Source organism: Microtus pennsylvanicus, chromosome 10, assembly GCF_037038515.1.
Source record: "Microtus pennsylvanicus isolate mMicPen1 chromosome 10, mMicPen1.hap1, whole genome shotgun sequence".
Lineage (NCBI taxonomy): Eukaryota > Metazoa > Chordata > Mammalia > Rodentia > Cricetidae > Microtus > Microtus pennsylvanicus.
The window spans coordinates 90,221,763-90,235,731 of record NC_134588.1 but is presented as its reverse complement, the minus strand read 5'-3'; the positions used below and the strand labels follow the sequence as shown (position 1 = coordinate 90,235,731).

The 13,969-nt window shown below is 48.5% G+C and overlaps 1 protein-coding gene across 4 annotated transcripts in view; it reads left to right on the top strand.

Annotated features, from left to right (window-relative positions):
* The first annotated feature begins 991 nt into the window (after window positions 1–991).
* Window positions 992–13,969, top strand: part of Nos1ap (nitric oxide synthase 1 adaptor protein) — a 283,618-nt gene continuing 270,640 nt past the window's right edge. For 2 of the 4 annotated variants that reach the window (XM_075989050.1, XM_075989049.1), the window contains exon 1: window positions 992–1,558. In XM_075989050.1, coding sequence (XP_075845165.1) covers window positions 1,454–1,558 — 105 coding nt within the window. In that variant the 5' untranslated portion in view covers window positions 992–1,453. Of the gene's footprint in view, window positions 1,559–2,713; window positions 2,891–13,969 lie in introns of those variants that run through there. The other 2 variants (XM_075989054.1, XM_075989053.1) reach the window with 2 other exon arrangements.

The following is a 13,969-nucleotide window of genomic DNA, read 5'->3' as shown; positions in this document are numbered from 1 at the left end:
ACCTGGAGCACACAGCACAGCCTGCAGGCCGCTCAACAGGTTGGACAGTGCCCTTGCTGAGCCACTCTGGTCTAGACCTCTTCCAGGCAGCTGGTCTGCTCTGGGAGTCTTTGCTGAGGCTCTCAGCGTTTACTGCTTACTCTGGCAGGGAGGGGCCTAGTGGGTCTGACCAGTTTCAGGGACTTCCTGGAGCTCCTTTGACTTGTTTACCTTCCTGCTTAAGGAGCTTCCCAGTAGGACGGACTATGTCAATCTCAGAGGAAACTGTTATACAACACTATCTATGACGTTTTGACACACAGTGAATATTTAGTCTCTAAATCCTCCTATGGCTGTTTCATTTGCTCATTACTAAGAAACCTCACAGAATTTTGGCAACATTTTTTTTTTAAATCAATGCTCAGTTATAGAAGTTTAATTAAGGGCACAAGAACACTCTGGAATCTCTTGTTCCTAATGCTCCCTTTTCCGCCTACTTCAGTTCAACAAGGCTGACTCTTAAATATTTAAATTCTTCCCAAAGACACCCTGCTGTGTCCCCAAAATGCAAGCAACACACCCAAAGGGACAAAAGGCACTAGAGACAGCCCCCCCCCCCCTTTCGCCTTGATTCTTACGAGAAGCAGGGATCTCAGAATTAATGCAGCTCTGACCTAGAGTATCTGGGACAGATCTTGGGCCTTCTTGGGAAAACAAAACAAAACAAAACAAAAACCATCGCTCCTCTCCCGCTCCTCAAACAAAACAAAACAAAACAAGACAAACAAACAAATGCAAGGCGATGCTGTTTCGCCGCTACCAGCTGAGCAAGCTGGGTCGCCTAGGTCCTCTCGTGGGGCCGGGGCGAAGTTCCCGGGTCCCGGCTAGACGCTGCGGGGACTTTCACCTGCTGGGCGCGCGCGGGGCGCGGGGCGGACCCGGCGGCGAAGGGCGGGCGGGGCTGTGGCGCGCGGGAGGAGTCGGCCCGGGCCCGCCCCGCAGGAGGAGCCGCGGGCTGGCAGCCGATCCGGCGTCTCCGTGACAGGCACCCTGCTCCTCCGTCGCCGCCGCTGCCTTTCTTCCTCGTCCCGGGCTGTGCGCGCCGAGCTCGGGATCGGGCTCCGTGTCTAGCCCCTCTCCGGGCCGTGCGCCCTTCGCTCGGCGTCGCAGTCTGGGGCTCCGTGCCACCCGCTCCCGCCTCCCGGCAGCCTGGCCGCCTCCCGGTAGCCAGAGCTCAGCCACCAAGCAGCTCACACCAGCCGCATCCGCGCCGCCCTTGCCGCTCGGCCCTCCGCTTCGCTCCGGGTTCCCCCCGCGAGCCACCGCCTGGCACCCAGGCTACCCACTGCCGACCCGGGTCCTCGCCGCCACCTCGCCTGGCCCCACTGTTCCCTCTCCCGGGTCTCGCCAGCTCTTTCTTGCCGCCGCCACCGCCACCGCCGCCCCTTGAGCAGCGGGTCCACCGCGGGTCACCATGCCCAGCAAAACCAAGTACAACCTTGTGGACGACGGGCACGACCTGAGGATCCCTCTGCACAACGAGGACGCCTTCCAGCACGGCATCTCTTTTGAGGCCAAGGTGAGGGGCCACCGGGAGGGCAGTACCCTGAGGGGGCAGGTCTGGGTGGTTGGGATGCCAGCTGTCCTGGACTCAGAGCAGGTGGGTTAGGCCTTTCTCAGCTCCTGCCCAGAACAGCTAAAAAGAGCACCTGCAAAGTTTGAGGTGTACTGCCTCACCCCCTTCTCCCACCTGCAGACACCCCATCCTTGCCCGCCAAGGCTGGATTGAGTTACTTCCCGGAGCAGCCTGAGCAGCGCAGCCTGACCGCCTGGTTCTTTTGAAAGCTTTTAAGGAAGCGCTGGTGTTATTTACCTCCTGGGCTTCCAGGAGAGGTGCTTTCGGGAGGTGTTTTAAGACGAGAATGCCTGTTTCCTGACCAGTTAAAAACATTAAAAGAAAAAAAAATTCCAAGTAGCTGGGTCTAGTTGCTAAAGTCACTCCCCAAATGTTTGCTTTCATACGACTCTTTTACATGTGCCAGTCACTGGTGTGGAGGTCGGGTGGAACCCGTTTTCCAGTTTTGTGGTGCGCTGTTAAATCTCAGCAGTTGCTAAAGAAGAATTTAGCCCAGACGACTGACATTTGCAGGGCCAAGCCCAAAGCCACCCTTGGGGGGGGGGGGTGGAAATCTGCGTGCTGGACCAGTGGCTGTGTATAAGGCTGGCCACCCTGGAATGGTGAAGCACCTGGCTGTGAGAGGAGTTTTGGCTTGTGAGACTGCAGTGGAGTTTCCCGCTGCTCTTCCTGGGAACGGTCCTTTCCAGTGGAAGGCTCTTGATTGGTACCGCTGCTCTACTCCCCCACACCTATAGCCTAAAGAAAGACGCAGGGACACTCAGCGTGTACAGTGTGCTTGTCACCGAGTGAAATGTAAGCGAGTTCTGTTTTAGGTTGGGTTTGGATGGTTTTGAGAGCAGCACTTTTGACACGGAGGCAAACTTGCTCCGCTTTCTCTTCTTGGATGACCACAGGTTAGTGAATTGTGCAAGAACTGCCCTCAGGTGTCCATTTCCTTCGATTTGCAAAACATCCTTGGAGTGTCAGTTAGGAGCCCAGAGGTCACATGTCTTTACAATTACGTCCCTTTTCTCATGCCAATGTATGGATTGGTGAATCATACCCCCACCCCCAACAGCTTTTCTCAGTCACATTTGCTAGAACTAGAGGCATCACCCCTTCATCCTGCAGTTATCAAACTCTACCTTGGAGTGCAGACTGGGTTGCTGAGTGTGACTGGGACCAGAGGGAAGCTGTCAGCCAAGATCTTATCTCACTTCTCTGTCTCAGAATAGATCTGGCTGGCCCAGGATATTCAGTGTTTGGGCTCGTGTGTCTGGGCCTGTGGATTCGGTAAGCAGCTTCTTAAGAGTGTAACTTTTCATTATGGTTATGCTTTAATTTTCTTGCATAGACATACACTGAGAAATTGGCTTTTGTCTTGTTTGGTTCACCAGCGCTATATTTAAAAAATTATTTTTATTATTTTTAATTATATGTCTGTCTGTGGTTATGTGCATGCGAATGAAGGTATTCCCTGGAGTCCGGAGGCACTGGATCTCCCTGGAGCCAGAGTTACATCTACTTAATTCTGAGCTGCTTGATCTGAACTCCACTCCTCTGCAAGAGCTGTGTGATGGGATTCTCCAGCCCAATGGGCGCGTTTGTTTTGTTTTGTTTTTAAGAGTTCAGATAAAAAGACTAGTCAGATTTAAAGTTGCTTTTTTTTTTCTCACTGGCCTCTGCATTTGGTCATAGCTAGTTGTCAAAATCTAAAGTAAGTACATACAAATTTCAAGTAAAGTCCCATTCTTAGTATAATCTTCTGCAGTTGGAATGGTGAGGCAGGGGGATTGCCATGAGTTAGTGACTTGCTTGGGCCACATACTTCTATCAGGAAAAACCAACCAATGAGCCAACTAACCAACCAACCAAACAAACAAACAACCGATCAACAAACAAACCAAATAAATGAACAGTTCTAGCTTGATGTGTTTAGGGGACATGTGTACCTTTAATGAGTATCTGGGTGACATAATGAAGTGATTGCAACCAGACCTTAAGAAATATTGGGCTTGACGCTTGCCTTCAACTTTTTGGATCTCACTTTATTTTTTTCTCTCTAGTACTAAACATGTAGTTTCTTTTCTGAGCCAATGTCTGGGGGCTGCATAGTGTGGTTTCTATAGTAACTCTGGATTCAGAGATAGTGCTGGTCAATAAGAGGAAAGCCATGGCTGGTCTGTGTTTCTAAGGCAGACAACACAGGGGGCCAGGGTTCAGCATTGAGAAGGGTGAGGTGGAAAAGAAAGGACAAGGGCAGGTGGAGCTTCCATAGGCCAAGACTGAGTTGATGGACTGGGTCCTTCCTCCTGGCTCCTTGTGGTTGATGCTGGACTCTGGCATATTCAAATCCTGTGTCAGCCAAGACATGCGTGGGGGTGGAAGCAGAAGATCAGTTCTCTGTTCCCCCTGTGCACCCCAGTAAGTACCTTCTGCAGCTAGCTTCCACCCTTTTACTGAGCTGTGTCTGTCCCTGGAAATGCATCACCGTGGGGATTTCAGGGTTAAAGCCACAGCCATTTGCTCCTTGTTTTGAAAAAGCACAGACCGTAAAAATGCAAATGCATTGTTGCCTTGCTATTAGATGCCTTGGAAAAAGAGCCAGAGCCTTCCTCTTCCAAGGGTTGGCAATTTTTCAGAATCAACACTGGATGGAGTGATTCTCAAGACATCTGCCTCTCAGTTTTCAGAGTTCCATGGAGACACAAAGATTTAGGGTTAGGTGGGACAGTGTGTCCCTGGCGGATCCTCTGCCTACTTAAAAAACAGAGATACCTGCCAGTATCTCAGTTGGTAGAGTGCTCTAGCATGCGCGAAGCTCTGGGTTACATCCTCAGCACCATTGCTTCAGGTATGGTGATGCATGCTTGCAATCCTAGCACCCAGGAAGTATAGGGAAGATCTGGATACCTGAGACCCCTTCTTCCTGCATGCACCCCATCCCCAATGCATATAACGATGAAGCCCAATCTGTGCACTTTCACCTGCAAGATCTCACTCAGGTCTCACCGCTTTTCTACCAGATGTGTCTTCAGTTTGATGAAGCAGGATATAGGCTCGGGGAGGCTGCTGCCTGCCAGGGGCTTTCAGAAACAGGAACGTTAGCGTTGTTTTTCAGGTGGAAAACTTGGTGATGAGCCTCACAGAGCATGTCAGCATCAAACAGTGAAAACTTGTTTTTGCCCCAGCCAGACTTCAGTCTCTGTGATGGAATCCCTGACTCGCACCGCTTAGAGCAAGATGGGTTCATTTTAGCTCACGGATTCAGAGCTTTCAGCAGATGGTTCTAGCTGTTGGTTGAGGTAGCAGAGGGGAACCCTAGCCCCCCTCCCCAGGATTGCTTACACACCTGTCATGAAGCCAGCAGGAGGGCAGCATGCAGGTAGGTGTGCACTGCCCAGAGAAGCGAATGCTCCTCTCGCTGGAGTGGCTTTTACTGCCCACACCATGATGGTGGGGGCATGTGGCGGAAGTGACTCACCTGTGCTATAAAGGAAGCAGAGAGAGGAAACTGGAGGCCAGGTCTAACTTTCAAAGGCATTATCATCATTACTTCCTTCCTCCAGCTCGGGCCCGCTTCCTGGAAATTTCTACCACCCGCTAACATAGCATCACCAACTGTGGATGAAGATTTTAACACACACGCCTATGGGGAACATTGCATCTCCAAACCATAATGTATTTACTGAACACTTACACGCCCTACTTCGTTCTAGCCTCTGCCTTCTTGGATATGCACCCTCCAGGGCATTTGACCCCTGGTCTGTGACCACCTTATCTACCCCGACACAGCTTTTCCCTCCGTTTTCCTAGCCATACTCTCTGGACTGTGGTTCTGGTCATCAGAGCTGAAAAGCACCTTAGGCATCTAGTGTAGACTCACTTTATGGATAATTGAGGTCCAGAGGGAAGTCTTGACCTAAGGTCCATAGCCACACAGTAACAGAACCACCGGGGATCTCTGGGTCCAGTTACCTGTTGCTATCTAACAAACTACCTTTAGACTGGCTGGGAACAACAGCCGTGTATTTTGCTCCTGATCTGTGGCCTGGGAACTCAGGCAGGGCTTGGCTGGACTGTTCTTCCGGTGCACATGACAAACATTCTGTTGGGTTCTTTTTTCTTTTTTTCTTGGTGAGCAGACCGGAAAGTCTTAGAAGGCTTCTCTTACTCAGCTTTAGTAGATTCTCCATGTGGTTGTTGAATCTACTGGCTGGCTTATATTTCCTCCTAGCATGGTGGGTCTTTTGTTTGGTGGTTGGCTTTCCAGTGGACATGTTATAAGAAGGAGGACACTGCCAAGGTTGGCCTTCTGAGTTTTACAGGTCTCTTCTGCTATGTTCTGTTGCTCATGACTGTAGGGGACTAGAAATAGGCTCCCCTTCTAGATGTGTGTTTGAGTGTGTGAGCGCATATATACAGTGTTCCTTGGGATTGCTTACATTTTTAAAAAAGAATTATTTTTAATTTTATGTGTGTTTTTTGTTTGTTTGCTTTTTTGTTTTTGCTTTGTTTTTCCTCTCTCTCTCTCTCTCTCTGTGTGTGTGTGTGTGTGTGTGTGTGTGTGTGTGCATACCATATATATGCAGTACCAGTGGAGGCCAGAAGAGGGCATTGAATCCTCTTGGAATTAGAAACAGCCACCAAGTGGGTGCTGGGAACAGAATCTGAGCTCCCTGTGAGAGAACCTCTGCTCCTAACAGTGGAGCCATCTCTCCAGTCCTCCACTTTGTAATTCGGAGACAGTCTCTCACTGGGCCCAGGATGCCAGTTCATCTCACTGGCATGCCTCAGCAATTCTCCTGCCTCTGCATTTGCAACACTGGATTACAAGCATGTGTCACCATCCCTGGGTCCCTGGGATCAAACTCAGGTTTTTGTGCTTATGAGGCAAGCACTTTATCAAATGAGCTATCCGCAGTTTCCTAAACCCCACTTCTTAATGAGGGAGTGTCAAAGCCAAGTTGTAAAATTACATGTGGGGTGAGAGATTTTACTGATGCATAGAGCTGTGTCTTTGTTATAAAAGTAGATAGGCCCAAGTGTCCTGGGATAAATCTATTTCTACCTTAGCTGTAAACTTCATGATTTTGTGGCATTTGGTCATTGTTCATTTGCCCAACATGTCATAGTCATTTTTCGTGGCCAAAATCATGCATCCAGGCATAATGCTGACCAGTCACCTATGTATAGGACCCTAATTAGACTCGACTTAGTGTTTATTATTGCTTACTCATATGGTGCTTCAAAGAACTGGAACATTAAGTGCTATCACTAGCTATAATTACCGACCTCCTCTTCACTACAGCATGCTGCCTGGAGCTTCTTGGGGACCTTTGAGCTATCCTTACCCTTGATGTCCAAGAAGCAGGCTTTACTTTTTCCTGCCTTACACTGAAATCTTGATTCCTGATACTCTTCTTCTTTCTCTTCCTCCCCCTACTTCTCCTCCTCTTCTCTTTTAAGAAAAACTTCCTCTCTTTGCTGCCCATCCCCCTTTTCTTTAGTTTTTCTTTTCTTCTTCTTCTTCCTTCTCCTCTTCCCCCCTCCTCCTTTCTTCTTCTTCTTGCTGCGGCGTATGTATTTGTGTGCATGTGGAGACCAGAGACTCATGCCCTGTATATGGGCATGGTGAGTGCCGGTGCCCAGAGGCCAGGGAAAGGTGACTTCCCTCTAGCTGGAGTTATAGGCAGCTGTGAGATGCCTGGTGTGGGTGCTGGGAACTGAACTTGGGTCCTCTGAGAGAGCAGTGCGTGTTCATAGCTGTGGAGTCCTCCACTGTATTTTCTGAGGCAGGGTCTCCTGCTGAATTTGGAGACTTAGAAGAACAGCTGGCCAGTGAGCTGCAGGGATCTGCCTGTGTCTGTCCTCCAGGGCTAGGATTACAGGTGTGGGCTGCTGTTCCTGTTTTTGTAACATAGGTGTTGGCGATCCAGATTCAGGTCCTCAGTGCAAGCACTTTACTGACTGAGCCTTCTTCCCAACCCCTTTCTTGTAGCTTTACTGAGATATGTTTCATGCACCATAGAATCCACCAGTTAAAATGTTTAATTCAGTGATGTTTGTATATTCACAAACATATCTATTCCCGCAGTCCTTTGAGGACATTTCCATCATCTCGAAGGGACCCCTGTGCTCCAGTCCTAAGTGGTTACTATTCCATGTTCTGGTTCTAGGTTTTCCTCTTCTGGACGTTCCATGATTTTAAACATATAATACCTATGATCTTTTGGTTCTGACCTTGTCTTTGTTTCTTTTATTGTCGCTGTGGTAAAATACCTTGACAAAAGCAACTTCAGGGAGCAGGGGCCTGTTCTGGCTCATGGCTCAGGTGACAATCCATCATGGTGGGGAAAACACAGTGGCAGGGACTTGAGGGGGATGGGTCACCCTGCACCCAAAGACAGGGAACAGAGAGAGCAATGAGTCTGTGCTGTCCACTCACTTTGTAAGTTCAGGGCCCCTGCCTGGGATGAGGGCTGCTTGTCCTGGCCCCATGCTAGTCCCGTGCCCTCCACAGTGGTGAATGCAGTGTCTTGCGTGTATATAACGTGAATGAGTGAATAAATGTGGTTTCTTAGCTGTTACCTGGGACGACTGCCAGTGTCCTCCCTGGCCTCCCCTCAGTGGGAGCTGCTGTTTGGTGCTAGTCACCTCTGACTGCTTCTCTTGCTCTAGTCCTGCAGTTCTTGGTTCCCAGTAACCTGAGCTGCTCCTCGGCCACGGTGTCTTTCTACTTCTTCCCCTCACCTCCGGTTTACATTGCACTGCTTCCCAGGAAGGTCTTTTCCTGACTGAAGGAAGCCCCAATGAGTGGTGGACAAAGGAGTTAGAGCTTGAATTAGAACATATGTTTAATTTCAGGAATAGGTAGTTATCATTTACTAATTGTCCTTTACGTATGTTTTCATTAATGACTAGATAGCCCCCCCCCCAATTCTCTGATTATTTTCTTTACTATGTTATTTTATGTCTATAAATTTGGCTGTCAAGAACTCCTAGCTTAGATTCAGGAGCCCATGCTGCGTTTGGCTTCAAACCCTGACTCTGCCCCTTACTTGCTTATGACCGTGTATGAATTCCTTCACGTCTCTCGTCTGGAAGAGAGGTTCAGCGCATCATATGCCCCAGAGGGTGGGTGGGAGGGTGAAGGGAACTGACCACGTAAATGCCTAGCACAGTACTTGGCACAGAGTGGCTTGCTGTTTTCATTAAATCCAATTCTACAACTTGCAGTTTGTTTTGCTTGTTTGGTCCGCACATGGTTTAATCCACAGAATAGCGTTTTGTCTTTTCTAATCGTTGCCTTTTTTAACTCTGAGGTTTGGTAACACATTAACTTCATTATACATGCCTGGTTAAAAAAAAATTCTAGCCGCAGAATTACTCTGATTCCTCAAGTTGCAAATCAGACAGCGAGACTGCTGTGTGGGCTTAAAATAGCTGTCAGATTTCTTGGAAGGGGGCGGGGAAGGGTTAACTAGGTTCTGGTGTAAGCCCCAATCACATTTGTTCCAGCTTTTTAATCCCTGTTATGATTAAAAAAATCACAGCATCTTAAGTATGGCATGCTGTCTGTCTTCACTTGTCTTTGAGTTTCTTGGGTAAATATTTCTTTAAGCAGAGCTAATCTAAGCAGAAGGAATCTTGCAGCCTGGGATTAATTAATACCTTGCGATGCTTACATTTCCCTTTTCAGTTTTTATGCTCAGCACCATGTTTACTTTTAAACATCAGAGCAGCTGGCTTTAAAGTTGTTTAAAAAGGCGCTTCTAGCAAGTTCCGTGCCCACAGAAAGCTGAATCCTCATATACCCTGGCATGTAACCCTGCAGCTGGTTTCTTACGGTAGGATCTGAGTGTCCTTTGAGAACTGAGGACATTGGCTATGCCCCTCTTAATCTTACTTTTAAAATTAATTAATTTTGTGTGTGTTCTTGTGTTGGAGTACTTGCATGCATATGTTATATTGGTGCATCAGATAACTCTAGGGAGTCGGTTTTTGCCTTCTACCCTGTTACAGCAATGTTGGTCTTATTTCTGCCACTTGATAGCATCCTGGTTAGCTGGCCCATGAACCTGCAGCTGATTCTCCATCCCTTTATAGATGCTCGGATCATAGATATGTGCCACCACGTTTGGCTTTGTTGTTGTGGTGGTGGTGGTGTTGGTGGTGGTTGTCAGTTCTGGGAATCAAATTCATATCTGCAGACTTGTGCTGCAATTGCTTTTACCTACTAAGCCGTATTCCTGGCCCCTACCCCGACTTATTCCTGAAGCCACACCCCTTGGTGGGGGGCTAGTTTAATAATATGCCTCCAGAGTCTCTACTCCCAGGGTCTGTTTGGTGTAAGGAAATGGCCAAGAAGAGGGCACTTCCCACATTGCACCCTGAATTGAGAGCATACTGACTTCTGTTTGTCTGTGTGTGTGTGTGTGTGTGTGTGTGTGTGTGTGTGTGTGTTTGGGGAAGGAAAGGAGTCAGAGGAGGAACACACTGCAGAGACTGTCCGTGCTGAAATGCTTCTCCTGGGACACAGGGACACAGTGCCTTGTGGGTACCTGGTTGTACCTTTCTGCCCATGTTCGTTGTAAACTCTTGTCCTTTGGTCTCTGGATGGAAGAAACGTGACTCACATGGAAGCATTTTCTTTTCTTTATTCTTTGCAAAGAGGAAGACCAATGTCTCTTATGGGCCGAGTGACAGATAATATATTAGCTCAACCCTCATCCTACTGTTTCCCATAAGCACACATAATCTGTCCTGGAATGATACTTTCAGACTTGCTCCTGGATGTGTGTGGATTTCCTCCTTAACTTGGCAGCCCAGGCTAAGCACATCCTGGACACCCATAGCCAGTGTTTGGTGGAAACGGCCACCATCAAGTCACTTGAATGAAGCTCTCTCCTTGTGGTCAGGAGTTCTGCAGTTTCTGCATATGAAGGGAATTTTGCCTGTAGATGCCTTTGATCAATTAAGCAGCTCTTCTCAGTTGGTCTATATTGGAATATTATGAAATGAAAAGGGAACGAGTAAAGCCTCCAGGCCCAGGCTTGCTGAGATGGCATAGGTGATGTTGGAGGTTCTCCAAGCTGCTGTGATGGAGTGTTTGAGCCATGTCGATGGGGCACTGTTTCCCAGACACACTGCTAGTTGGACTCTCTGGGGGAGTTATATAAAATAAGAGGAGAAACCACATATGGCTGGAGCTATAGTTTGGACTTTGGGTCCTCAAAAGGCCCATGTGTTAAAGGCGTGGTCCTTGACCCACAGCACCATGGAGAGGTGGTGGGCCCTATTGGAGGTGGGGTCCAGTAGAAAATGATTACCGGAGGTTCCTTGATGATGACACGGAAACCCTGGCATTTTGACCCCTTTCTCTCTCTGCTTCTTGGCTAGATGAGGTGAGAGGACCTCCTGGGACTCATGTCCCCACCATGCTGCACTGTGCCTGCACAGACCTGAGCAACAGTCCAGGTCAGCTGACCGTGGACTAGAGCTGCAACTGGAATGTAGCCACGATTAATAAAAACCCAGAGACAGAAATTGGGGTTCAATCTGAAGGACAGAAAAGCAAAACAGCTAGCCACTGGCTCTCACCTCTGCCTCAGTCCGAAATGGCGATCCCGCTTTCAGAAATCTCAGAATGAGACTGTGTGTGAGAATTGTGTCCTTCCATTTTATATTCCTCTGTAGTGTTGGTATTAAAGGCGTTCACCTCTACCACCTGGTTTCTGTGGCAAACTAGTGTGGCTACTGGGATTAAAGATGTGTGTCACCACTGCCTAGTCTGTAAGACTGATCAGTGTGGCTGTTTTACTCTCTGAACTTCAGGAAAACTTTATTTATTAAAATACAAAGGAAACATCACTGCAAACACCAACAGGAAAGGCAGGAACGCATCTTAAGTTGTGCTTTATTCAGGGCTGGCAGTCTTTGAAGGTGACCGGTTAACACCCTTGGAGGCACTGTCTTCACATCCTGCCTCCAACTGGCTGGTTTTATTGGAAGCAGGACCAAGGCAGTCAGTCAACCCAGACCTCCTCTCTCTCCTCTGATCAGGTGGTCAGCCATGTTTTGAAGACTTGTGATTTCTTAGTCTCTTGTGGTGTCATCCTTGGTACCTTCTCATTTCCTGCATACCTGGGTTCAGGTGCTTTGGGGTCATGGAGTCTAGTCAGTACCTGTAGATATTGACCCCGTACTTCTCCAGGTGCCCCCTTCACTGGAGAGTCAGAACAAAGAAGGTTGTCAGGGTGGATGTGCTAAACTAATAACGGTGTGTGTGCGCAGATTCCTTTGTTCAGTATGGAAGGAATGTGTCTCCATTCATCTCATCTCCTATCCAGACCTCTGAAACTGAGAACCCCAAAATCTTGCTTGCTGCCTTTTTCCTTTCCTTTCCTTTCCTTTCCTTTCCTTTCCTTTCCTTTCCTTTCCTTTCCTTTCCTTTCCTTTCCTTTCCTTTCCTTTCCTTTCCTTTCCTTTCCTTTCCTTTTTGAGAAAGGGTTTCTCTGTATAACTCTGGTTGTCTGGTTGTCCTGGATCTCACTCTGTAGACCAGACTCACTCTGTAGGCCTCAAACTCAGAGATCTGCCTGCCTCTGCCTTCTGAGTACTAGGATTAAAGATGTGTGCCACCTGCCTGGGCAGCACAGTAGAGCTGACCCTGTTGACAGGGGTGCAGGTAAACTGACCCAAGAATGTGAGCGTGGGAGATCTGTCCCCACCCCTCATCTGCCATATGGTGATGTGGGCAGGAGAGAGATGCCTTCACCCTCTGCCCCTTGCTGCCTGTAGCAGGTGGGAGAGCTGGCCCTGAGGTCATACAAGTGAGAGAGCTGGCCCTGTCCCTCACCAGCTACAACACTTGGGAGGGTGGCCCCTATACTTTACCTGGACAACACATTAGAACTGGCTCTGAAGGTGTAGGTGAGAGAGAGCCAACTCTGAGGATGTGAAAGCAGGAGAACTGGCCCCACTTCTTGCCCATGGCTGAAAAGGGTGAACTAGCCAGAACTAGCTCACCCTGGTGATGAAGACGGGGAAACTGGCAGGCTGACCAACCCTGCAACTACCCAGGCTCAGAACCAGGGTTACGAGTTGACCCACCCCAACATCCACCCCACCTGTGATCTGCTGGAGCACATGAAGGGGCCTGACCCACAGACCCAAAGCTGCAGGATCTCCACGACACAGGGCAATGATGGGATAACCAAGAGGAGTTCCAGTGAGTGTAGAAGAAACCAGAGGCCTCAAGCCAGGCCAAAGACCCTTTGCAACCAACGTTTGCACATAAAGCTCAATGGATACAAGGATTTGCTGCATGCCCCACTATGTCAAACTACAGCTTCCGTGATGAGATTTTTTTTTTTACCTTTACCTTTTTTTATCTTAAATTTTATTTTATTTTATTTTGGGGGTGCGGTTGCAAGGGCAGTGGGTGGATATGAAGAGATGGGAAATGAATGGGATCGAGATGCATGATGTAAAAGATACAAAGAATAAATGAAAAGAAAGTCTAAAAAGGAGACATGTGCCATCACTCCCTCTTGAGTTACTGTTCTTGACCACTGAGGATCTCTACAGCCACCCAACATGGCTCTTTTGCAGTGTACAAATCCCATCTCCCGTGCCCAGCCCAGTGGTCATCAAAGATGGATTGGTTTTAGTTTACAGAAATGGTTTCTGGGGAGAGTGTGCTGTTTGACTCCCACTCCCAGGCTCTCCCTTGTCAAGGCTATGGAGTTTTCTGATGTGGTGAGCTAGTTTGTGATCTGTTGTTGGAGGCCTAAGACGATGAGTATCCCAACCCCATGCTGGCGAGGCTTAGCCCATCAAATACTGGTTTCTCCCTCCCCTCCATCTATACGTGTGTCCCTCCTTGAATTGCTATTATAGCGTTTGGTTTATAGTCTTAGATTTCCTTGTGTACTTGAGTAGCATAATTCCATAGACACGGTTCTACTCTTATGTTTTCTGTAGCACTGGCATGCAGCGGCTGCAAAGGCACGTAGAGGTGGCTGAGGTTCCATGAGGCTCTTGCTTTTTTAGAGCGAAGCCAATATCCTTAAAGCTCTAGTGGTACCAGGCATCTTGTGACCGTGATGCTTCTTACTGATTCTTTATTTCCCTTCTCCAGCAGTAGCTGGAAATTGCTTTTCATTAAAAATATGCCTGAAGCACATACTTGAGGCTCCTGACTCACCTCTTCTAAGGGAGGAGCCTTGGTGTCTTGGATATGTCAGCTGGGAGGGCTGTAGTGTTCCCAAGTCCCCATCGCAGCCTACATTTTCCGTCCTTGATAAGAACTCTCAGCAGGAAACTGGGCCGGAGGTCTACCGTGGAGGCAGGGAAGCCTTCTGAACA